The 26,812-nt window shown below is 38.5% G+C and overlaps 1 protein-coding gene across 9 annotated transcripts in view; it reads left to right on the plus strand.

The window, feature by feature from the left end:
- The window catches only part of TP63 (tumor protein p63), a 231,093-nt gene that overhangs the window by 173,044 nt on the left and 31,237 nt on the right, over positions 1 to 26,812 (plus strand). For all 9 annotated transcript variants that reach the window (XM_021070042.1, XM_021070044.1, XM_013982288.2 and 6 more), the window contains 2 exons: positions 24,252 to 24,438; positions 26,555 to 26,670. In XM_021070042.1, coding sequence (XP_020925701.1) covers positions 24,252 to 24,438; positions 26,555 to 26,670 — 303 coding nt within the window. The remainder of the gene's footprint in view (positions 1 to 24,251; positions 24,439 to 26,554; positions 26,671 to 26,812) is intronic.

Below are 26,812 nucleotides of genomic sequence, written 5' to 3' on the forward strand. Positions count from 1 at the left end.
GGACGCTTTTACTCGTTCCAAAGCCTTACCTGATCAGACCTGCCCAGGTTTGAGTTTGGGAAAAAAAGTGTTTGAAGTAAACAGGAAAATTACTCACCTTAATGATGTGTTTTACTGGCACTGACAATGCTTTGATAGTCTGACAGATTCTTTTTTTTTTTTTTTTTCAAATTTTGGAGAGGAGAGACTTGGAGGAATTTATGCATTTTCTCTTTGGAAAACATAGATTCTTATGCTTACCCATTTGTTATTAAAGGAGTGGGGGAGGTATGTTCTGCGCCATTTAAATTGATGGGGTTCGTTCTGTTGCTGGTAGTATAAATCAGGAATTTTCCACTAGAGATTTCTGCTGAAAAGCAACAAAAATCAAAGACCATTTATTGTGTGTACTTTCCAGAAGCACATGTGTTGCCGATTGCCCTGCTGCTGTTCCCACAGAGCAGATTCTTTCTAGCACTTGGGCTGGAGGTTCCTGAACTTATAGGTTGCTTTCATGTATGGTAGTGATTAAGACCATAATCCAACTGGTTTGATGAGAGAATTTGGTGCACCAAACAGACCAAACAAACCCGCTCCCCCCCACCCCCACAGGAAGTATAATTCCTAAATCTCTGCTTAGGATGTGTCATTTGGGCAGGGGGAGGGGGCAGGGAGTCATGTGTATTTTGACATTTTGTTCAAATGTAATAATTATATGTTGATTTCATAATTTTTTTTTTTTTTTTTTTTGCTAAGCTTGTTGAAGGATACAAAATTTTCGAAACTTTGAGAACTGAGAACTGAATCATGCATTTTAAACTATTTTAATCTTGATTGGGATAGAGATGGTGGTCTGGTCCCATGAAGGGCGTCCTTGGGAAAGAAACCCTGAGTTCTGAATCTGATACATCCCTGATTCACTGTGACCTTGGTGGAGTCCATTCTCATGCCCAGATTGTGATCCTACACATGTGGAGTTATAGGGTTTATAAGTTAAATTCCTTTGAGCTTTGCATTCTCAGATTCTATGTAATTTAGAAAGCTGCATATAGGGTGACATATATAGTTTGAAAGAATACCAGTGGTTGATTAAATTTGATAAACTTCGACTCCTAATGCTAACAAACTAAGAGAGGGAAGAATAAAATGTACATTACGAAGGCTTTTAAAACAAGCCCACTCTCTCTCCCCTTGGTCTCTAATTAGGAATACTTTTTGCATTTTTTTTCTAAGTCCCAATTGGAAATGAATCAGGTGATCAGTAAGATAAAAATGAGTGGAAATATTGACTATGGTATATGTATACCAGCCACCTGATGTTTCAGATATAATGAGCATACGGAAAGCAAAGCAATACTGCATGCTTAGTCCCCATTCTCTTAGCAGCTGTTTGCTTGCAACCAGAGCAGATCTGGTTTCAACCATTGTTAGATATTTCATAGAAGCAGGTTAGGGAAGATTTGGCTTACTAGTCAGATGTTACTGTCAGCAGATCTATCTTGAAGGAAGTACTCAGAATGCACATTTCCTTGATTGACTGGATAGTGATTTCTTTTCATGAGGACTTGCTATTTGCAAAAGATTTCTCACTCCATATTCCACATTCTGGAAAATGTCAATTTTGGAACAAGAGATTTTTTTTGTTTTCTTAATTTGGTTCTTCTGAGGAGATAGAATGTCAGGAATCCCTCTTTTAAGAGTGGATTTTCTTATGTCAGTTGATGTATAATAGGAAATTGAATGTGCCCGAAGTGTTAGAGGCCTGCAAGGGTCATCAGCATTTATTAATGGCAGGTTTCACCCAAGGGAAATGGGATTATTTAGAAAATACCTTCTAGCATCGGGACTAGCAGGCCATTGGAAAGGATTGGGTTGAACCAACCAAAGAGTTTTGGCCTGTGACCTGTAGAGAAAGTGATGTCAGTTAGCCAGGGTGTGCCACATCTCTCATCTCGTCCGTCCCCCCCCCCGCCTGCCCCCCAAGTGTTAGAGTCAATGCCATCTTGCTGGTAATAGTTCTGACAATATCTCTCATACCTACTCACAGTGTCTCTGTCCCACAGCAAGCCTGTGTGCCCCTGGTTCAGCAGGTGCACTTGGCACCCTCTCAGCTCTTCCTCTTCAGGGTCATTCAGAGAGATCTTGGTAACACAGCTCAGATCAGGGACCCCTGATGGCCTGTAGTTGGTGACTGCACACTGACCTCTGAGCATGTCATGCTCTGATCAAAGTGTTCCTTTCTGGCCCAATCTCCCACTAATAACAATAATCCCTTTCTGTTTGTAAAATGCTTTCTGTTTTTCAACACACAAATGTGTGTATATTACCACATTTAATCCTTATAACCAACCTGTCAAGTTAGTGGGTATTAACCACACTTCTCAGCCGAAGGGTTATGTAACTTCTCTTGAGATTACACACTAATTTGGTACACAGGTCTTCTGCCTCTGTGGGGATTGTGTTCCTCACAGTATGCTGGGATTCCGAATCTATACTCTGCTCCACAGTCGGGCATCAGAAAATGATTGTTGTTTTCTGACACTCATGCCTAGTCTCCTGCTGTCCCTTCTGTCCAAGATATGCCTCCTTCTCCTTCATTCCTGCCAGTCAAAATCTCCTCCCTCCTGAAATAAGATTAGTAGGGTGTTAATAACTGTGGAAGGTGGGTGACGGATAATGGGGTTCAATATATTTGAAAAGTTCAATGATAAAAATTTAAGAAAACTTCTATAGATTCCTCCAATCTAGGGTTGCCAGATTTCACCAAATAAACAAAAAGTCCAGGATGTCCAGTTAAATATGAATTTCAGAGAAATAAAAAAATTTAGCATGAGTATGTTCCATGCAATTCCTGGGATGTACTTATGCTAAACAAATGATGCATTGGTTTTGAAGTTAAACTTTAACTGGGTGTGCTGAATTATATCTGGCAGTTCTATTCTAGACTCAAACAATTCCTTAAGCAGAAATGATGTTTTGGGAGTTCCCATGTGGCTCATCAGGTTAAGGAACCAACATTGTCACTGCATCAGTCTAGGTCACTGCTGTGGCACAGGTTCAATCCCTGGCCCGGGAATTTCTGTAGACAGAAAAGAAATGAAGTGTTTATCCCTCTTACTGTACTGAGTTAAGCTTTAGTGAGGTGATTGAAATTTACACGTGACGGTGACGTTAAATACAACCTAAGCTGTCACACTGTCCTCCACAGCCTCTTGGAGCTCCTTTCTTCCCTCCTTTCCTTTCTCCATCCTCCCACCCTCTGTTTCCCCTCCCTCCCTGCCTTCCTTTCTTCCTTCTTTTTTATTTTTTTATTTTTAAGTGTCCTATCTGTTTCTTTCCTCTCTTTTCCTTTCTGGTAAGGTTTTAAATTTGTTGTTGAGGGCAGCTGCTCTTAAAAGGTTTATTCTTGTATTTGTCTTGTTAGTTCTAAAATATTTTAATAGATAGACTGTGCAAATCCAAGACATAACTAAAACAGTTAGGGTGCATTCTTTTCCCCATCGGGGCTAATTAGAATATTAAGTTCATAAAGAATGCAGAAGAAGCAAGCAAGATGAAGCATGTTTCCACCTTCAGCAGATGAATTCTCAAGAAGTAGGAAGTAACATTATGATAAGCTTTTAAGAGGTGTTGCAAGGAGAGGGAAAGGTTTGTTTAAATCTCTCCCCACTCGCCACCTCCTACCCCCACCTCCAGCCAACACAGACACATACGCACGGGTGGCCCACACAGTCCCTTATTATCAACCATGGACATAGACGTCTCCAAGTTATTTTAGTTCCTGGGGATTTCTTTAAAAAGAGGGAGGAGAGCAAAAGTTTAAGGCTTGGATTAAAGGTATTAAACAGAAAATCTGATCTAATTTATTAAGTTACACCTTTCCTTTTTGGCAATATCCTAACAATACACTTAGGATCTCAGTATTTCAGCATGCTGACTTCCTGTATTTACCTGGAATAAAGAAACTCAGTGATTTGCCTATAAGATGGTATAGCCTTGAAAGAAATTTGTCTTATTGTTATTTACTTAGAAATTTAGGGACAGCTGCCATTGAAGGAACCGTAGAGTCTCTTAAATTCTCTTCACCAGTTCGTTAGATAGAGCACATGGAGAAAAGGTAATGAAAATATAGTAAGTCGGAGATCAGCAAGCGTGGCTGCTGTTTATGTTTTGAAATCCATTTACCACTCATTTCCCTCATTTTAAAATCCTATTGTAGTTACACCTGGTCCTCCATTTCTCTGAAGTGAAAGGTATGAAAGCTCTAATATCAGAGTAACAATGATTCTCAACAATTATTGTTGGTTTTCTTTCATGAGATGATTTAAAACTCTTGGCTAATCTGACTTAGTTCCTGTCAGAAGGACAGGGCCATGGGCCGTGGGATTGCAGTTTAAATATTGTATGTACAAGCCCAAGAAGAGAAACTGGTCCCCGGCACAGAAGAAATAATAAAACTCGATGCATCCTTAGGAACCTTAGAAAGGAGTGGAGAACCTTAGCAATGAGATTTCAATTGCAGTGATAAAACCAGCCTTCTGATTTTTTTGTCTTTCTGTCTCTGCTTTCTTGTCTGTGTTTCCTGATTGCCCTCATAAACATATCTCCCTTACTTTAGCTAGGACTTGAGTCAAAGATGACTCTTTAGAAATTTGTTTTGAAAATCCTTTGTGTCACTAAAATAACTTTGCTGGTTGCTGGTCTAGCAGTAAAGCTACACAATGAAAATTACTGCTGAGACTAAACACAATGATATGATGACAGCTACTGTCCATCAAGCATTTACCTGTGACCCAACTCTGGGCTGTGGACATTGAGGGTTTCCCCCATTTAAACCCTTACAACTGGCTTATGGAGGGTGGTGTCATCATCTCTCTCTTTGAGATGAGAGGTTCAGGCTGGCTGCATCACCTGGCTGCCTACACAGGGTTTTGCAGGGGATCAGACTCTTGCTTCCCTAGTATCCTGAACTGTTCTATGTGGACTAGGACCAAGGGCGCTGCCATCTGGAATTGAACCTGGCCTTGCCACTTACTAACTAAAAGATTGGGCAATGTATTTAACCTTTCTGAAGCTCTGTTCTCTTATCTGGCAGATGAGAGTAATAATAGGTACTTCACAGCTTACTATGAAGATGATATTAGACATAGAACACTTAGGAAAGTGCCTAGACGAAGTCATTGTCAATAAATGTTAGCTTTTTTTAAATAGACCTTGAACTTGGGTCCTGTTCCTATAGCTGTGTCACCAGCCCTCAGGACTCAGAATATTTGAGCATTAGTGATGGTAAATGTTGTGTTTCATTGCAGGGTACAGATCTTAAATTTTTCTTTTTTGTGCAGTAGTCTTCAAAACTGTCATAATTCATTCTGAAATTGGAAGCTGCACAGTTGTTTCAGGAATGAATTGAGTTGTTTATATTTCTTCTCAAAAGAAAACACCATTAAATGCTCAATGATCCAAAAACAGTTTAACTGTGTATGTGTGAGAGAGAGAAAGAGAGAGAGAGGGAGTAAAGGAGAGAAATGGGGGAAGGTAAGCACACACAGTAAGAGTTTAGAAGGTATTTATTGCAGTGTTCATTGGCCTTACGTCCTTGTTAGGTGAAGAAAAGAAATTTTCAAGGCCTCTCAAAAGCCTTTTGGGATTTGGAGCCAGAAAACACTTTGCTATTTTAGTTTCATTATATTTGTGTCTTTATTTTATATTCTATTGGTGCCAATGATATTTATGTACATCTTGATATTTCCCAAGTGGTGAGTTCTGGAGGGTAGGGAATTGTCCTCTCTTGGTCATCTCCTTGCGTGTAGTACAGTGAGTTGAAAAAGGCAAGGGGTCTATAAATGCACAGGGAGACATCATTCAATGCCTCATATGATGTGAATGCATGTACTGTAGGTGCCCTGGATTTGAAGTTCAAACCTAGATTAGAGGATTGACCTTGCCTTCTACCCTTGTCTTGTTGCGAGCAAACTAGTCTACCTACTGATTCGTCATTGACAGAAAGAGGATAAAGGTGACTTTCTCACAGAGTTAGCTGAGAATAAAATGGAATAGTGTGTATGAAAATGTTCTATAAACTCTGAAGGACTCCATGGACCCGTGAGTAACAGTGTCATTTGTGGAATTCAATCGATGCTATTACCCTCCGTGTTGTCTGGCATATCCTCCCATCTTGTCTCATAAGACTGGTCAATCTAGCCTTCCCGTAAAAAGATGATCTCACAGATCCAAGCACATTAAAATGATTTGACTAGAAAGTTCACTCTTAGGCTTCAAATGAAACTCCAAAATGAGCCATGAATCTAACAAAAGAGGACAAGGATGATTGGTAATATCTTTCAAAGGGTCCCTGGGCCATTACATATGGATAGGGCTGCAAGTGCATCTGAAAATCAGTAGGTTCTCAGTGTGTTTCTGGTCATCAGAAAGACACAGGCTTCAGCAGAGACTAGAGGTTTAAGAACTGTACACAGTGAGTCATTTTAAAAGAGAGCACCAGAGTGTGTGTGGAAGTATAAACAATAACCCTAGCATATAGGGGGTAAAGAAGGACAGCCACCAGGGAGGAACACCTGCTAGTTTGGGCCTTGTCCTGGACCAGGACACATTCCTGGTGGACAGTGACCCAAGCTCCAGGCAGGACCAAGGCTGCCTTGTTGATATGCCAAGCTGGGGACTGAAGAAGGAACCAGGGGCATCAGGTTTGGGCCCTGAGGGGAGAGAAATGGCAGATGTAGGAGCCCCAAGATATTCAGGCCATTGGGAACCGTGAGTCACCCTGAGGGGGAAGGAAGAAGCCCTCTCTCTCCCTTAAGGGCAAGTGATGGCTGAAACTCAGAGTATGTGCCCAGGAGGCTCTCGGATGCACCTAGATTGCACCTTCTTGGACAGAAGAGATAGGAATGTTCAACCATGAAGCCATCACAGGGGAGTTCCCATTGTGGCGCAGCAGAAGCCAATCCGACTAGGAACTATGAGGTTGCGGGTTTGATCCCTGGCCTCGCTCAGTGGGTTAAGGATCTGGCATTGCTGTGGCTGTGGTGTAGGCTGGCAGCTGTAGCTCTGATTCGACCCCTAGCCCGGGAAGCTCCATGTGCTGTGGGTGTGGCCCTAAAAAGCAAAAAAAAAAAAAAAAATCACGGGGTTGGCAGTTAGGAGTCCCAGGGTCTAATCCTGTCCCATTGCTCACTTCCGGTGTGACTTTTCCTCTTGAGTGTGTTCTCTTGTGTGTGTGTTGCAGAGTTAAGCTAGGTTTGTCCAGTGGGGTGAGAGTGAGAATTCCCTGCCGCCATGGTTCCTGCTAGAAGAATATTCACTCTACAAGTAACTATCTTCCTGTATCCCTGGGGAACATCCAGGTTTGTTTTACTGAGGGACATGGAGTACGACAGGGAGTCAGGAGACTTGACTGCAGGAGGACTGAGAGGAGGACAAAATCCCTGAAGTTCATTGGTCTGTCATTTATTGAAGTGTCACTTTCAACATTTGAGCCCCAGCTTCTCCACCTGTATAACAGGAGAGTCGTCCCACCACAGGAACATTATGGTTGTTTCAATTTCAGGAGACATGAAAAGATCTGCTAACATTTATTGAGTACTTGCTGTATGCCAGTCCCTCTGACAAATGCCTTCCAGCGTCTGCTTTGTGAAGGGAACTGTGAATGGTCTTACTGGTCAGGCAGGGTTGGCAGCAGGGTGGCCCTGGCAGGAGACTCTAAATGAAAGGTCATTGTATTCTCCTGGGGAAAATTAGTTGCAAAATTACCAATCAAAACTGTCAACTCTTTTCCAATGGGCTTTCCAAAGTCATACCCTCAGGCAGCTAAGATGAGGCTGGCGGCCTTCATCCTTACCTCTTCCCAAGGTTAGTGGAAACATGCTGCCCTCCAGCAGGGAGGCTGCAGCTGCCTTCTGGACTGCATGGGTGCCCAGGGCTGCTTACAGAGCTGCCTTTGTCCAGGAGAGGTCCCAGAGCCCATTGCCCTCCTCCAAGGTAAGGCTGCTTTGTGGTGCAATCTGAGTGTCCCTGGACACACTAGCCAGGCCCCCCGTTGGCTCCCGGCTGATCTTCACGGTAAGCAGGGAGCAGACAGCCCACCTGCTGGATGTCAACATTTGTGGGCGAGGCCCCAGGAAGAATGTGCCGCTCCCAGCCTCAGCGCAGGTAATTAATCCCCACAACTGACAGGTGGCAACAGGCGGCCCTTTGGCTGGGGCCATCAAGAAAAGTGCTCGGAGGAAGGATTTTTTTTTTTTTAACTATTAGCACAATTCGTACAAGTCTGGCAGCTCAGCAACTGCGGCAGAAAGGGAGACGGGGAAGGAGACGTGAATACCATCCCAGACAACTCAGTGGGGCCAATTTGGGGATCTCCTCCTGCCTGAGCATTAGGATACATCCAGTAGGGTATGGTGGTCCGGGACCTGTTTGCAAGCTCACTTTGCAGATTTCTCTTCCTTTGAAGTAGCTTCAGTCCTAAGTGGGGTGCCTTAGTTCTGAATGAAGAAGTTGGAGTGGCAATTGATTGTCAAAGATGATGCAAGAAGTCCTTGTGCAGGGGGAGGAACAGAGTCCCGTACTCTTGACCTCCTGTCCACCATTCTCCAGGCAGTGTTACTGCCCCATTATACACATGCAGTTCAGAAAGGCCAGGAGATGGGTGAAACAGCAGTTTAGTCACAGGAGGGATAATTAGTTGCCTTTTGAATGAAATTCTGGTTTTCCACCTAACCTTTTAAACTTGGCTTCTCAAGGGAACACCCCCCAAGCCACCCTCAAACTTTATGCCTACGTTTACTCCCTCTTTGTGTTTTCGGTGCACCCTCCATTAGAGCCGTCATGAGACACTAGCCTGACATTTGTTTAGAGTGTATTTACTTCACTAAAACCTTTGAAATGGCCACTTCTTAATTTTTTAAACAATTTTTTTTAAAGCCTCTCTTCCTAGATGTGAAGTTTATAAAGTTTCTCAAGGGGGTTTATTTGTAGAGAATAAATCCAGAGTATAACATATGATTAGCTCATATAATTAGATGTGATCAGGTTATTCAGTATATTCCAAGCAGCTCATAATGAAGCTGTGTCTAGCTCTTTCTAGCTAAGACTCTTTCTGCATTTTAGAGAATTGGATATTTATCATTAATTTTCCAAAGTATCCTGATCAGAAATTATGTTTTGACCCTTATGTTTTTATTTGCAAGCATCTCATCTCTCCCCTTTATTAACATTTCCCCCTGCCAAGTCAATTGTCAGAACTTAATTTTGTCCTCTCTGAATACCCCATTTGTTTTGTATTATTGTCTTTCCTACCTATTGCAACTATTATATCACCCTCTTGCTCTTATAAAAGGGCTTAATTTCACATTTCTCAAGAATATAGTTTAGGAAAGAAAAATTAAGTCACTGAATGGGGATTGCTCTAAATTAAGACAGGTTTTGTCCTCTATGATTGCTGAGCTTGGACGAATGGAGTTGTGACAGCTTTTAAGGTTGCCTTTTTTTTTGTCAAATATTTTAGGTTATTTAAGATGGTACAGATCTCACCTTTCACCTCTTGTATTCTTTGAACTCTCTGAAAAAAAAAAAAAAAAAAAGAACTACAAACTAGAAGTGCACCTAGCATTTCCAATTAGTGAATGGTGGTTGTCTTTAGATTATTTGTAAATGTCATTATTTTTTGAAATTTTATTTTAATCAACCCAAATTCATGCAGATGGCCAAAAGTGCTACTGATGTATTTAAGCATTAGCTTAGGTTTTGCTTTCTCTTTATGATGCAGCCATCCTCAGAGTAGGTAATTTATGCTGAGTCTCAATGTGCCTCAGCTGCATTTCGTTTTTATATATGCTAAGGTTAATTCTGTGGGCTAATGGCCAATAGGTCATAATGTGCATAGTATTACATTAAAGAAATATTAAAACAGCTCCTTTTAGCATGATAGCATGCTAGATGAGGATTTATCTAGAAGCTGTCATTGTAGCATCAGGATGGCATTGATACTACCTTATGCAATCGCTTCTCTTGATGATAGATTGAGTAGTCAGGTGAGTTACATAATTATTGATTTCTTTATTCTGCAGAAGTTTATTCCAGTCGTATTCTTGGAAAATTGTGGGTCAAGGTAGCCTTGCATTGGATTTTCATATAGTATGGCATTTTTTCGGGACTGTTTGAAAGAGTAAAGTTTGTTTTGTTTTGTTTTGTTTTGTTTTGTTTGATGGAGTTGGGAGGAAGGGTCTTTGTTGCACCTTTAGGAAAGAGAGCTTTTAAAAAAATTATGCAGGTGTGTGCTGCTATTTGCTGGCATCTCTATGCATTGTGATACTGAATTACCAGTCTGGCAGCCAAGAGCGTGTAATATAGTATGTCGACTGAGGCAGGTGGTAACGGTGGGGTCGTAGTTACTGGAATGCTTTTTTTTCCCCTTCTCTTTGCAACATATTATTAGTAAAGGAGCTGAATTTACTCTTGTTTTCTAAAATCCCCTGGGGTTATTTTATTTGAACATGATATTTGGCTTTGAGCAGCTCACTCCTCAGTATGCCAAACCTCGTCTCCTCCCTTCCAAAACAAAACAAAACTTAGGCAAAGCTTACTTTTGCATTTTGTCAGGGATATTGTATAGCAAGAAAGGGTTTAGTTCACGTGTTAGTTTTGAGGTACCTCTTTCCCATACAACTGTAGAAATACTTTGTGTGGATGTTCAAGACTGTGTAAGAGGAAATTTGGCTGAGCCCACCCCAAGATTTGGCTCTTACTTCTTGCTTGTAGGCTGTACTCCCTAGGAATAAACACTCTTGAATCTGCATATATATGCATAAGTACATACATTGATTCCTACTTTTCAGATATTTCTTATCAGGAATCAGAAAGATTATCAACACTTTGTTTTCTATATTCTTTTTTTTTCTTTTTTCTTTTTTTTTTTTTGCTTTTTAGCGCCGCACTTGTGGCCTATGGAGGTTTCCAGGCTAGGGGTCCATTGGAGCTACAGCTGTTGTCCTCTGCCCCAGCTGCAGCAATACCAGATCCCAGCCATGTCCCATAGCTCACCACAATGCCAGATCCTTGACCCAGTCAGCAAGGCTGCATCCTTATGGATCCTAGTTGGGTTCATTAACTGCTGAGCCATGGCAGCAACTTGTCCACATTCTTTTTAAAGAGTCACCTTGCCAGTGTGAACCTGCCAACTGGTGTCTGTACCAGATTTGCCCAGATAGTAAAATAGTCAAAATAGAAGAAACATTATAGATCATATAACAGAGCTTACTCATTTTCCCTCTGCGGACAACTGGCTCAGGGTTGAGGGAGATCCCATGAGTTGCCCTAAATCCCTCAGTGAGTGAATGTTTGAAATCCATGACTTCTTTTGAGAGGTCATTTATTTCCATCACTAGAAGTAAATTATTTTCATTCACATGCGCTTTCTTTTCTTTTTTCTTCCCTGTCACGGTATGTCATTTTCTGATTTTACATTGAGATTTGCACAATTTGAAGAGCCACGAGTTGACATGCAGTGTTACCTAAATATGTACAAAGCTTAGTACCATCCGCTACTGACTTATCAGACCTAGGACCTGATGGACTAGAATTGGTTCTAAAAACAACTGGTGGGCATTTGATGTCATTCTGTTGTTCAAGATCTCATTGTAAGAATATGATTACAGATGAAGGAAGAAAAAAATCTCAATACCTAGACACATTTATTTACAGAACTGAAAGGGATGTAATATTGGGTCAAAAAGCAGTATGGAATATCCTTGTAATCACACAGGAAATTGGTGATCGTATTTTATAGTTTAGATGACCCCCGAGCTTTATACTGGCTAATCATATTGCGTTTATGTAAATTCACTCTGCTACCAACTACACCTGTTACCCTTTGGCCTCATACAGTGAGCACAGCCCGCATGGTGCATGGAGAAGAACATTGATGTGTGTGTCAAGAAGGACCTTACTCCTGAGTATTTTTGAGCAAGTGTCATTTCCTCTCTGGAATCAATTCCTCTTGGATTCCTCCTCTGTAACTGAAGTAGCTGAACCAAATGATCTCTAAGCTTTTCCTGATCTAACTTTCTAAGAAAAGCTTGACAACAGTATCTTATACTAAAAATGCCTTGAAACAGGTGACTCAGTAATAGAAGCATAGAACCAAGTCCTTGTTTTAAAATGTCAGTTTGGTTTTCTATGGAAACTCAGTCGTTAGAGTATGATGAAGTTGTAAAAATATTCAATTTCCAGAAGTAAGGAAATGTGAGCTTATCTCCATGTTGCCTGTTAAAAATCATTTTTTTCAGGGATGTTTTCTGACCCTCCTAAACTAAGTAAGCTCCATATTTTGCCATGCTTCACTCTGCCTTTTCTTCAGAACATATGTCACAATTTTAGGAATAATTGGAGTTCCCTGGTGGCTTAGTAGATTAAGGATCTGGTGTTGTCACTACTGTGGTTCTGGTTACTGTTGTGGCACAAGTTCAATCCTTGGCCCAGGAACTTTCCATGCCATAGGCATACCCAAAATAATAATAATTTATTTCATGTCAGTGCTTCCTTTAAACCAATCCCCTTAGGATAAGGAATACTGCATGTTCCCTGGAACCTGGGACAGAGCCTGGCATGAAGTGTGCTTAATCCATATTTGTTGAATTAATGAACAAACTTCACCTCTCTAAGCCTAAGTTTTATATCTGAAAATTAAGGGGAGACGGTTTGAACATGCTATAATGTTCCTTCTGGGTTCTAATATTTTATTTCTATATTCTGTCTTTTAAAATCATAAGTATGCAACAATTTTATTGGTTGATGCTGCCCAAGTGAAATTTATTTATGAAAAATTTTAATTAGGAAATATTTCAAACATACAGAGAACAGTAAATTTAGATACCAGAGTATCTGTCTATTAAAATGTTAAAAATGTTTCCATATTGCTTCAAATCTTTTCTTTAAATAAAATATGAAAGATAAAGATCTCCCTCCATTCTATTTCAATCCCTTTCTTCTTCCATCTGTTAAAATGAAGGACATATATCTATATGTAAGAACATTAATAAATCTTGAAAACATGGGAAGCAAAAATCATACACTAGAGATTAAGTTTTCATCAGTATAGTGTAAATTTTCATCAGTATGGTTTTCACATAATATTATATTACATGTACTTATGGATACATGCATGTATGTTTTAATACTGTATGGGAGCAGATAAACTAAATCCATTTAAAAAACAACAAATGAATATAGTAACTTGACATAGTTTAGAACTTAATGATTACTAGCAGATAAATATGAATAGTGTGATTCATTGTAAGTGGTTAATCTTCAAACTTTTCCAGACTTTTATTATTTGGCAACAACCATTTCCTGATCAGGTTGAAATAATAATGTTTCACAATGTTCCCAAAATTACTAAAGCTACATTAAGCACTTTACATGACAATTTTAGAAATGGGACGCTTCAGTAATAAACATAATACATGCCTTTTATGTTGGTCTTTGCAGTTGACAAAAGCTTTTCATATCCATGATTTTTTCCTCCATTCTAAGAGATGTATATTGCATATTGTATTTTTTTATATTTTATGTTTGAGGTATGAAGTAACCGCATGAAGACTCAGGGTATATATATATAAATAGAAGAGGCAGAATTTAAATCTTGTCTTTTCACCTCTGGTCCAGTAAATGTTGCTTCCCATTGTGTTGGTTAAAAGTCTTTTTCCAAAGCTCTTGGCTTTGAGAATTAACCCCTTTCTTCTTTCACAACACAACTGGCCTGTTAATTCCAGTGTTACCTTATAATGTTTTATTTTCTTTGTCCAGACCTAAAACTAATTATTTTTTCTTTTCTCTATCTACTGATGAGTCCATTGACTAAGCCGTGTCTCATTTCCCTCCTGAATATTGGGAGCCCTGGGTTAAAACTAACTCCTGTTCATTCTGCTTTGATTTTAGAAAAGAGATAAGAGAATTACATATTATTATTATTGCTTTTTAGGGCCACACCCATGACATATGGAGGTTCCCAGGCCAGGGGTCAGATCCAAGCCATGTCTGCGACCTGCACCACAGCTCACAGCAATGCCAGATCCTTAACCCACTGAGCGAGACCAGGGATTGAACCCTCATCCTCATGGTTCAGGTTCATTTCCTCTGTGCCACAATGGGAACTCTGAAATGATGTATTATTTTTGCAAGCATTTTTTTTGTTCTATTGAATAATAGTTCTTGGTCTATTTTGGTACTTCTGTCTGTATCTTTCATGATGAAAAATAGAAGACTGAGTTTTTGTAATTCCAAAACATTTCTTCCAGCTCTCCACCTTTTCCTTCATTTCTATTTACTGCTCTGGTTTAAGCCCTCCTCATTTCTTGCCTCAACAGGTCCTGATAGGTCTCCTTTCTTCCTACTTTGCCCCAATCTTGCTGCTATCAGTTTTTTGTTTTTTGTTTTTTTTTTTTTACTTAATACACAGAAACTGATTAGGTCTTTTCCCTGCTTTGCAATTCTCAGTGACTGCTCTGCCTGCTAGTAGAGTCCATCTGTTTCTTATGACATCCAAGACTCCTCTGAATCTGGGAGCTGCCTTCTTAGCTTAGCCTCCTTGCTTTCTGCTCTGTCTTGCCTCTTCCTCCCCACAGTCCATCTCTGTTTCAACCATATTATTATCTCTTTGCTTATACTCATGATGTTCTCTCTTCATAGGGAGCTTGCTCTCTGGCCTTGGCTCTTCCTTCCTCTTATCCTTGTGTGCAACCATTTAATTGATGAATAAATTGTCTATTTTAAGGTCTAGTTTAAATATCACTACCTTGAGGAAAACATTTGTATTTAATGGAATACATTTTATTTTTCTCTTTCTCTCTTACCTCCAACCAATTCATTAGCAGATCTGCTTCTCACCAACTTCCCTGCTGGTCTAAGTCACTCGTATTTTTTTAACTTGGATTATTTGCAGTAGCATCCTTGCTGGTCTCTCTGCCTCCATCTTTGATCCACAGAGTTTATTCTACATATAATAGCCAGAATCTTATTAAAAGGCAAATTAGATCATGTCACCTTCAAACATCAAGGAAAACTGAAGTTCTTAACTCTAGGCTGAAAACCTTACATGATCTAGGCCCCAACTTCTTTCTGATTTCTGATGGTACCCCAGATCTATAGCCTTTGTTTACTGTTCTCCAGTGACACTGGCCTTCATGACAGACGCCACTCACCCCGGGCCTTTGAACTTGCTGTCTCCAGTAATTAGAACATCATGTCCCTGTATGCATAGCTCCCTCCAATACTTCCTTCAGATCTTTCTTTAAATATCATCTTAACCAAAGTATTCCTCCGTGACAACTCTAGATAAAATTATATCCTCTCTTTGGAGTTCCCGTCGTGGCTCAGTGGTTAACGAATCCGACTAGGAATGATGAGGTTTCGGGTTTGATCCCTGGCCTTGCTCAGTGGGTTAAGGATCTGGCATTGCCCTGAGCTATGGTGTAGGTCGCAGACGTGGCTTGGATCCCGCATTGCTGTGGCTCTGGTGTAGGCCAGCAGCTACAGCTCCAATTTGACTGCTAGCCTGGGAATCTCCATATGCTGAGGGAGTGGCCCAAGAAATGGCAAAAAGACAAAAAATGGCATAACACTCCTTTTTAGGGTGTGGCCCTAAAAAGACAAAAAAAAAAAAAAGTTAGGGAACTGAATTACTACAAAATGTCAAAAAGTCATGAAAGATGCAAATACTAGCTATGGCTTTAGTTTGCTACATTCATGGAAAACTACAAAAGCAAATTACGAGCCTATATTCTTTTTTTGGTTTTTTTTGCTTTTTAGGGCCATACTTGTGGCATATGGAGGTTCCCAGGCTAGAGGTTGAATCAGAGCTCCAGCTGCCAGCCTACACCACAGCCACAGCAACTCGAGATCCAAGCTGCATCTGCTACCTACCCCACAGCTCACGGCAACGCCAGATCCTTAACCCACTAAGCAAGGCCAGGGAACCAACCCACATCTGCATGGATACTACTCAGATTCATTACTGCTGAGCCACAACGGGAATTCCGGGGCCTATATTCTTAAAAATAAGCATAAAGGAACATAATTTTAATGAATTAAAAAAAGCGTAAGCATCAAAACAACTGAAAAAAAAATGTTTAAAAAGTTGCTTCAGGAGTTCCCGTCGTGGCGCAGTGGTTAACGAATCCGACTAGGAACCATGAGGTTGCGGGTTCGGTCCCTGCCCTTGCTCAGTGGGTTAACGATCCGGCGTTGCCGTGAGCTGTGGTGTAGGTTGCAGACGCGGCTCGGATCCCGCGTTGCTGTGGCTCTGGCGTAGGCCGGTGGCTACAGCTGCGATTCAACCCCTAGCCTGGGAACCTCCATATGCCGCGGGAGCGGCCCAAGAAATAGCAACAACAACAACAACAAAAGACAAAAATAAATAAATAAATAATTAAAAAAAAAAAAAAAAGTTGCTTCAGTACAAAGCTATAAAATATAAGCACTATAAATTTTGAGAAGAAAATAATAAACCTAGAACAGCAGGCTCTGATGAAAAGATGACTGGATAAGGTAAAAAGGGAGCTAGATGAGATAAGGAAGGTCATTTGAAATGCAATAAAAGAATTTTAATTATTTGTAGTAGGATAGAACAGAATTAACTCGTGGTAGAGAAAACAAATTTGAGTAGATTTTTCAAAATGCAAACAAAAGAAAAAAAGTGTTAAAAATTAGTGTTTGAGTATACAAAATGTATGGTGGATAGAGATGGGTATCCAAAGGAATTAGAGCAGAAGGAACAAAAATACGAGTCAAAAAAAGAAAAGAAAAGAATTTATTGAATTGATTTCAAGCATGGAAGTTCAAAGAGCTCACCAACTTCCAAGTTACTTCAAGGAAAAAAAAAAAAAATACAACGTTAAGAAACGTTCTCACTTAAAAAAGCAATAATAACAACAACAAAATAAAGAAGGAAACAAAATCCTGCAAGGATCTAGGGAGAAATAAACAGCTTGCTTAATTTAAAGGAAGAAAATTCAAATTGACTTCAGACTTCAACAACACTAAAATATGTGTTGACTTAATTACCTACTTAATTACCCAGTTTCAAGAGCTTTGGTTATAACTAATTTATGTACTAAAAGTCTGTATATTGACATATGCGCTTCAGTGTTATTTTTAATGTTTTTATATTGGAGTAAAATTTATACTATATAAGAACATCATGTTTAAATAAATCATAGCATATCCCTTTTTAATGCTATAAATGCAGCCACTTAAAATTATATCTTTAATTACACATGCTCATGATATGTTAAATTTAAAAAAGGTACCACACTTTTTATGACATGGCCCCGTTTGTGTGTGTGTATATGTTTGAGAGAGAAAGTCAAAAATGTTAGGGGTATGTGTCTCTTGGGAGGAGGAATATATCATATATTTTCTTTTTTCCATTATTTCTATGTGTACATGTTATAACTATGAAAACAGCTTTGTAAAAAAAACATTGGGAAGAAATTTATATGTTTTTAATCCTCCGTAACTGCTGCTAATACTGACAACACTACAGGGAGAGAAACTTTATATTATCAAACATAAAATTTGGAATGTTTAATATCCACTCAAAAACATGGTGGAAATTCAGTGCAGTGGAGTTGCATCACTAAAGGAGTTCTTAGCTATGGTAGATTACTTTTTCCTGGTTTAAAATCAACTAAGTTCTTAATTTGATACCTGTAAATAGGAAAAACCTAGCTAGAGATAAATATAACCTTAGAACAGCAATGAAAAAAATCAGTTTAGAATGGTAAGAAATGTACAAAGTTCCAACTAAAAATGAAATCATGAAACAAACCAAAAGCCTAGAGAAAGAATTATTTTTCTGAAGAGTGTACATGTGGTACCTCGTATTATATTGCATACAAGGACTAATAGAACCACCTCCCGCCCCAATAGAAGTGTTTCATGTGTTCCTCGGTGTTAAAATTTAGATACATCAAAATGTCATCCATATAGCTAAAGGAGTGCTCAAAGTGAATATTATAGAATTAATTGCTTGTATTAGGAAAATATGAAAGTCTTAAATCAGTTATCTAAGATATCAATTTAAAGAAGAAAATAGTAAATTGAATTATATTTCAGTTCTTGTAAGACAAAAATAAAAAATTAGAAGTCATGTATATTGGAAAAGAAGAAGTAAAACTAGCTTTACTTTCAGTTGACATGGTTACGTAGAAAATTAGATCTACAGAAAACTAATAGAACTAATAAGTTTAGCAAGATCACAGGATGTATAGTCAATATACAAAAATCAACTAAGTTTTATGTATTAGAAAAAAACAATTAGAAATGTAAAATTCTAAAGTGTCATTTACAAAAATTAAGAAAATACTGAAGAAGCAGTCTAACAAATTTGTGCAAGATTTGCATACCAAAAACTATAAAATATTCATGAGAAATTAAAGATGTCCTAATTAAATGGAGGTATGTACTATATTCATGGATTAGAGGACAACGGTATTGCTAAGATACCAGCTCTCTTCAAGATGGCATATATTCAACACAATCTCATCCAAAATTCCACTAGGTATTTTTTTAGGAATTGATAGGTTTATAAAGATAATGTGGAAATTCAAAGGATCTAGAATAGCTAAAACAATTTTGAGAAAGAACAAGATTAGAGGACTTGTATTACCTGATTTTAAGACTAACTATAATGTTAGAGTAATTCTGGTGTATGAATGGATTAGTAGGGAAAAAATGACATTGTCCAGATAAAGATTTGAATGCATATGGTCAATTAATTTTCAAAAAAGTTGCCAAGGCATTTCAATAGGGGGAAAATATAATCTTTTCAACAAATGAGGCTGGATCAATTGCTTATAAATTAAAAAGAAAAGAAAGAGGAGGCAGAAGAGAAAGAAGAGATTGAAATTAGATATAGGACTAAATCAAGAGCTTGGACTATAAATCTTCTAAAGGAAAACATAGAAATCCCTCTAACATCAAGTTAGCCTAAAATTTCTTAGGACACAAAAAGCATGAGCCTTAAAGGCATAATATTGATAATTTCTTAAAATTAACTGTTTTGGAAAAACACGGAGAGTTGAGTAAAAAAGGCAAGTTGTAGCCTGGGAGAAAATACATTTTAAAAATTTATATCAGATAAGGGGCTTGTATCCAGAATACTTAAAAAACTCTTCCAACTCATATTATGAACATAAGCAACCTGTTTAAAAAATGAAAATGTAAAAAGTATAGAGCATTTTAATAGATATTTCAGACAAGAATAACAAATACATATATAAAATAATATAAAATTAATGTAAGTATATGTATATGTGTAACTTTTCATTGTATAAAATATAAATACAAATGAAGTATATATGTATATGCAAAGATACTCAACTACATTGAGCATCAGGGATATTCCTATTTAAATCGCAGTGAGATCCAGCATATACCTGCTAGAATGGCACTGAAATTGACAATGCCAAGAGTTGGCAGGGATTAGAAACTCTCATACATTGTTAGTGGTAATATAAAATGGCACAGCCTCTTTGTAAAACAGTTTAACAGTTTCTTATAAAGATAAGCACATATTTACCCTGCAATCACACTTCTGGGTTCTTGTCCAAAAAATGTAAACATATATCCTAAGATTTGTATATAAATGTTCATGGTACAGTTGTTCCTCCATATCCGTGGGAGATTGGTTCCAGGACCCCTCATGGATACCAAAATCTGCAGATGCTCAAGTAAATGTTAGGGTGTTTGCATTTAACCTACATTCATCCTTTTTTATACTTTAGATATTAGATTACTTATAACGCTTATAATCCAAGTTTTGCCTTTTTGGAACTTTCTGGAAATTCTTTTTCCCCATGTGTTGTAGATCCATATTTAGTTGAATCCGTGGATGTGGAACCCACAGATATGAAAGCCAGCTGTAGTTTTATTCATAGTAAATGCAACTGGAAATAATTCGTGACTTAGTAAATAATGAGATTCAACTAAATAATAAAATGGAATGCTGATATATGCAAAAACTTAGAATCATTATGCTAACTGAAGGAATCCAGGCACATGATTGTATTAGCCGTTTCTATAAAATTCTAGAAAGGCAGAAGTGCAATGAGAGAAAGCACGTACATGATTGCTAGAGAAGGAGCTGGGGAGAGGATTAAATGCAAAGAGGAAAAGGATAATTTTGATGAGGAGTAGGGGTTGGGAGAAGGCAGAGAAGGGGTAGAAAAATGGTGTATCTTACGCACAAGAGTGGTGACAATGGTATACCTTTGCCAAAAGTTATCAACATGTACACTTAAAAATTGGTATGTTTTATAATTAATTATACTTCAAAATTGATTAAAACAAAACAAAGCATATATACCACAAAGAAGAAATTGGTCTTTAGATTTACAGAATCTGAAGTCAATGTTTGGGAGCATTTTAGAGGCAAATTTTAGAACTCCCAGAATGAAAGAGGGACATTAAAAGAAGCCAGCTGTATTCCAATGTCAGACTCTGCTGATTTGAATCACCAGGGTATTTTATAATATTGGCATTAATAAAGAGTCCCATTTTTTTATGAGCTTGCATGGAAAATTGGTGAAGTTGATAGTAGCTATTTGGTGGGAGAAGTGGGTAATTCTAAGGAATTATGAGTACACTGTAGGCCAGGAGGACTGAATTTAGTGCTGGAAAAATAGTAAACATCATCACACAACCAGTGCACAAACAATGAAGGAAATAAGAGTAGCAGAAGCCTGGCTTTGTAAAGAAGCAACCACGCCAGACCATTTCAGCCCCTCTAATTACTGGTCTGGAAGTTTAACCAGAAGCAACAATTGGAATGTATCCTGGCCCTGGTCAGACAGACGTTTAGTCAGTAGTAAACCTTCATCACCAAAATTGGAAAATATGGTCAATAGTCCTAGACGCAGCCCTTATCTGGGGAGTGATACCTAAGTTGTCTTGGCCTAGTGTGGAAAAGTGAGCTTGAATTGCAGGTAATGAATGTGTGGTGTGTTTGAGGCATTAAGAGGTTTGCATGGGATGCTAGATATGTGTGTTTGGTAGGTATGGGGAGGGAATAAGAGAAAGATGGAGCCAGAACACAAAGGGCCTCAAGAAGCCATGCAAAAGAACAGGACTTCATTCAGAAATTCCCCAGAGCCCTATAGAAGTACTGACAGACAGCTGGTCCTAGACTCCAGGTCAGCTTCCTCCTAATCCAGGATTGTTTCATTTTAATCACTGCTGCTTCTCCCAGCAATGAAGTGAACAAACATTATGATACTGAGAAATAAAGAGGAACTGTTGATGGTAAGTAAATCAGTTTTGAGCTCCACTTTAATGTTATCGAAAATTTTTTTACCTCTCAAATTGATTCAGAAAATAGTCACACTGTTGGGAATTAGAAAAAACAAAAAAGTACAAAAATTTGCACAGCTGAGCCAAAAGAATGAAAGATGAGCAACCATAGTGACAGGACTGGGGACAATTCTTATACCCTGGTTGTTAACCAGCTTTTCTTTGTGACCTCAGGCGAGTCCTCTCTCTGCCTTTTTTCTTATCTATAAAATGGGGATAATAATCCTGACCCATTATCTGTTATCTGCCATTCTGAAATTCAAAGAACTCTGAAAAACAAAAGTCGCTTTGGTTTTGTTTTAATTTCATTTAAGCCACTGGCAAACCTGGCCTGAACATTGAGCCTTAAGAGTCATTTTCCCACTTGATGTGAATATTCATGCATTCTGAAGAAATATTCAGATTTGATTATGGGGTACTCCTGTAAATCCTGCTGGAGGTGTTTATAACATATACTGTATGAACTCTCCTCCCTTTCTAAAGTCTAAACAGTTCTGGATTCTGAAACATCTGGCCTGAGGAGTTTTAGATAAGATATTGTGTATCTGTAATACCTTCCTCTTAGGCTTCTGTTAAAGCTTAAATTTCTTACAGCAGAGCTCAGAAAATGGTGAAGTTATTATTGCATATCATGACTTAAATTCAGAAATGAGAGTCCCCACTCCCATCTCTGACAGTGAGTGAAGATTTAACACCTGATGATGCCTAAGATTATTCTTAGTACTTTTATATTTTAGTGTGTCAAGTGTGATTTATAGTGTATCAGTTATTGAAATGGAATGTTTCTCTTAACTGTCCTACTCTGAACATTTATCCTTCTTTTTTTGCAAGCTTTACATTCTTGGATGGGTGCCTTATTTGCCTCTAGGTGTTAGCTGACAAACTTATTTTGCAGTCATCTTTCCTAAGGTGCGTTTTATGAAACTCATGTTTAGATTATATAACTGCTAACTAAAATAAAAATGGATATGCTTATTTTCTGAGAGTTCTCGATAAAAGTGAGTCTGTAACAGTTTTTTAAGACAATGCCTTTGTTAAGTCGTCGGCTAAAAACACCTAGATTTCATTCAGTGCTTCCAAAGTAGAATTTTATTTTTGTGGTTGATTTTTTGGCATGCTTCGTATTTCTTCAAGCTATGTAAAGCCCTTTTGCTGTGTTTAATCCTTGACCTGTGGGAATGGAGAAATTATTATGCAATACAGGTCTAGTATTGGGAAATTTTTAACTGAAAATTTCATATACTGAAATGCCTGGGAGAAAAAGAAAGATTATTTAAATAAGTATTATATTTCAAAAGAGATAAAGCAATTATTTTAAGTGTACTTTTCAGTGGGTCACTTGCTTCTGTCCAGAGTTGGGTTGGAACATAGCAAAAATGAATCCCTTTGCCATTTTGGCTCTTGCTCCGTGCTGTCTTTTCCTTGGAAGGACGTTGCCACCAATTTAGGATTGGAACCTATGCGTGTGTGTTTACCTTTGTTTGCTAAGTGTTACTAGGTGCCCTGCTCTTAGCCAGCAGTTCCCCGGCCTGGGTGGTTTCACTAAACATTAAAATGAGGAGGAATGCAGTGATGAGGAATTGACTCAGAGAACAGGGGCAAAAAGGTTTAAGATAGTATAAGGATTAGAGTGGAGACTTTCTATTCTGGTTCAGAGATGAGAAGTAACACAGGATAGGACTTTTTTTTTTTTTTTAATTTATTCTAGGTCTCATGCTTTCTCCACCCTGTTTTGTCAATTTTGAAACCACCCACCCAGCCAGCCAACCACTGAACAACGCCTTCCTGCAAAAGCAAGCATGAGAGGGAAAAGTTTCAATAGCTTGTGAATTTCAGTCGCTTTGCATCTTTATCCTTTTGCTAACATGATTTCCTGTGTTACAGTAGAGCAGTCCTTCTTTCATAAGAGCAAAGGATCAAATGGCCCCTTCTGATGTCTCATTGCCTCATTCTTTTAAGCTATGACATTAGAGGATAAAGGTAGTTGTTTGAGGGAACTTTTGCTTTGCAGTTTTCTAGTTGGTTGACCTCACATAAAATCTCTTTACTCTTGGCCAGATATTCCATCTTAAAAAAAAAAAAAAAATTCCATAAACCCTATTCTTTGAGTCTTTCTAGTATTATAAGGGTAGGATTAATTATAATCTATCTACTCTCACTCAGTACAGGAGAATACTATTTTTCCATTTCATTTCTGATACTCTGTAAAGCTGTTCATAGCATTAATTATTGAGATCTTTCTGAGAATCATTTTTTTCGTCCTAAAGATAACGATGTAATAACATTACAGGAAATAATGATGTAAATGTATTTTGATAAAAAAATAGTTTGAGAGTTCCCACTGTGGCTCAGTAGATTAAGAACCCGACTAGTATCCATGAAGATGCGGGTTCAATTCCTGGTCTCTCTCAGTGGGTTAAGGATCCAGTGTTACTGTGAGCTGTGATATGGGTCACACTTGTGGCTTGGATTCCGCATTGCTGTGGTATAGGTCACACTTGTGGCTTGAATCCCGCATTCCTGTGGTATAGGTCACACTTGCGGCTTGGATTCCATGTTGCTGTGGCTGTAGTGTAGGCTGACAGCTGCAGCTCTGTTTGACCCTTAGCCTGGGAACTTCCATATGCATAGGTATGACCCTAAAAAAAATTAATAAATTAATAAAAGCTAAAACAGTTCATAAGTATAGAATTGCAATTGAAGTAGAAAAATTATTAATTTGATTAATGAATATAACTCCTTCTAATAAGATTTCTAGATGTCATGAATATAGTAGCCAATTGGTAAACATGCAGCTATAAAGGTACATGCTTACAGAAAGTGGATGTATTTCTCTGGTTCTGATTTTGAGTATAATGGTATCTCCTGTTGCTTCTCTCCTTCCCTTCACCACTGGCCTTATCTCTAAGCAGTATTCCACTGAACTGAAGAAACTGTATTGCCAGATTGCCAAGACATGCCCCATCCAGATCAAAGTGATGACCCCACCTCCACAGGGCGCTGTCATCCGTGCCATGCCTGTCTACAAGAAGGCTGAGCATGTCACTGAAGTGGTGAAACGGTGCCCCAACCACGAGCTGAGCCGTGAATTCAATGAGGGTAAGGAGAAAGGGGATCTGTGGCTGTTCAGCCATCTGTCTTGCAGTAGAGCTCCTGTGAAAATTTTGTTGGGGCCCCAACTGCCTGGTCCCAACCTCTGCAATCTGATGGCAGCTCAATCTGCCTGTTTCTGGTCAACAAGAGTGACTGAGAATAATGATGAATAAATGGATGACTTTCACAGTGATTGAATTGGTTATTTTAATATTGATAATTGCTCTATGACCTAGACTTGTCTCTCTACTCCCCACTGCTTCCTTCCTTCTTCTTCTTCTTCTTTTTTTTTTTTAAATAAGAGGGCGTAAGAACAAGGTGGCATCTCATCTGTTCCGCTCAGGCTAGGGTGTCCTTCAGCTTCAGTGACCCTCCCAGGGTGATTGTCAAGGCTAAACCAACTGGAATCTGAAGGGGTAAAAGGAAGGAACATAAAATGGGAGAAATATTTTTTTACAAAAAAAGAAGAGGAAAGTGGGAAATAAAAAGAAATGAAAAATAATTGATAAGAGGAGTAAATAGACGATCTAGAACATACAGTCCAGCTCTAGACAGTAAAGTGAAGGACTGGGAGTCGGAGAGCAGGTATCTTGAGGACACTTTAAATACAGTATCCATGGATAATTCAGGCCCCAGGTTCTGAGCCTCAGATCCAGTAATAGTTTTACAGAAGAGGTCATGATTTCCAGGGGTTCCCTTATATCTGATATTCTAAAGTTCAATGAAGGGAGGCTACATTGAGAACACGGAAAAGTGGAGTAGAAGAAGAGGAGAAAGCATAAGTAGTCATCAGAGAGAGAAGAGGGTTGGGATTTAGGATAATTTTATAGAAATTATATGAAAATAGAAAGATTGGTAGGCGGCCAGAATGTGTGAATGTAGAGAATATAATAGATGGTAGAGAAAAAGTAAAGGAGAAAGAGAGTGGATAGAAATTTAGAAAGAGAAAGTTAAAATCCTCCCATCTAACACAACTGTTTTTTACACATTAATTTCTAGTCCTTGTCTACATGACCTCGTTATCCATACCTTTGCATCTTGCTTTTCATTTAACAGTATGCTCTAAAGATTATTCCTTATAGCTAGCATTCTATAGGTTTCCATAACTGCCCTTAATCCATCAAGGAGATATACCACTTTTTGATGTTGTTGTTGTTATCTTATTGTTTGACCTAGTAGTTGTTTTTAGTTTTGTCATAATAGATGATGCTTCAGAAAGAAGAGAGCATCTTGATATACTTAACTTTTTACTTTTACTGTATATCAGTTGTTTTTGTTACATGGGAGTAGGTGGCCAAAGTTTAAAACACCTTTGTGTGTGGTGTGTGTGTGTGTGTGTGTGTGTGTAGAACTGAATCATTTTGCTGTGCAGTAGAAATTAACACAGCATGTAAATCAACTGTATCCTTCATTTTTTTTTAAGTTTAAAAAACAAACAAACAAAAAAAACCTTTATGGCTTTAATGCTCCACTTCTTTCTCTTCAATTTTCACCAAGTATCACATTTTGTGAAACTTTGCCTGTTCTCTGTTTAAAACTTGCTTCCCTTTTCTTATCCTCTATCCTGGAGGTCTTCCAGCACAACAAAAGCAGTAAATTTCACATCTTTATGACCAAAGCAAGGTCTAAAGTTAGAGACTTCATGCTGGAGAAAAAAATAGCAAAGTGAAAGGTATATATCCTTGCCATCTGTAGCATCTTATTTAGTATTTTTAATGATCAATTTGGGGGCAGTATTTTCTCTCCAGATAATATTTTTTAATTAACTCACTTTTTTTGTCTTCCATTTTCTGGAGAGGCCAGGAAAATTCCCTGCATGGATCAGGTCAGAGATGTAGGCCTAGAGTTCTTTACAACTTGATTTGTTTCCCTTGGACACCAGAACCATGAGACTGTTCCTTTAAATAGAGGTGAACATTCCTGTCCTTTCTGTGACTATCAAGTTTGTGATACCTTCATATATTAGATCTCTGGCAACAGGATCCTTTTCCTTTTCAAATACATATATATCCTCCATTGCATGAACCATTTCTTTGGCCACCAGCATTCCGTCCATGCAGTTTCATTTGGTTTTCTTTGTTTTGAGAGTGAAAAACTTTTTTTTTCTTTCTCTGTTCCGCAGGACAGATTGCCCCTCCTAGTCATTTGATTCGAGTAGAAGGGAACAGCCATGCCCAGTACGTGGAAGACCCCATCACAGGAAGACAGAGCGTGCTGGTACCTTACGAGCCACCTCAGGTAAACAGATAAGAGCTGGGCTGACCTGAGAGATTCTTAGTTTTGGCGATGGGGGTGTTTCAAGCATCTAATTTTGTCTTAGTTCCTGTCCTAAAAGAGGTATGCATTTTGGGGATTTCTTCTCTCCCTCTTTTCCACAGGC

Source organism: Sus scrofa, chromosome 13 (assembly GCF_000003025.6).
Source record: "Sus scrofa isolate TJ Tabasco breed Duroc chromosome 13, Sscrofa11.1, whole genome shotgun sequence".
Classification (NCBI taxonomy): domain Eukaryota; kingdom Metazoa; phylum Chordata; class Mammalia; order Artiodactyla; family Suidae; genus Sus; species Sus scrofa.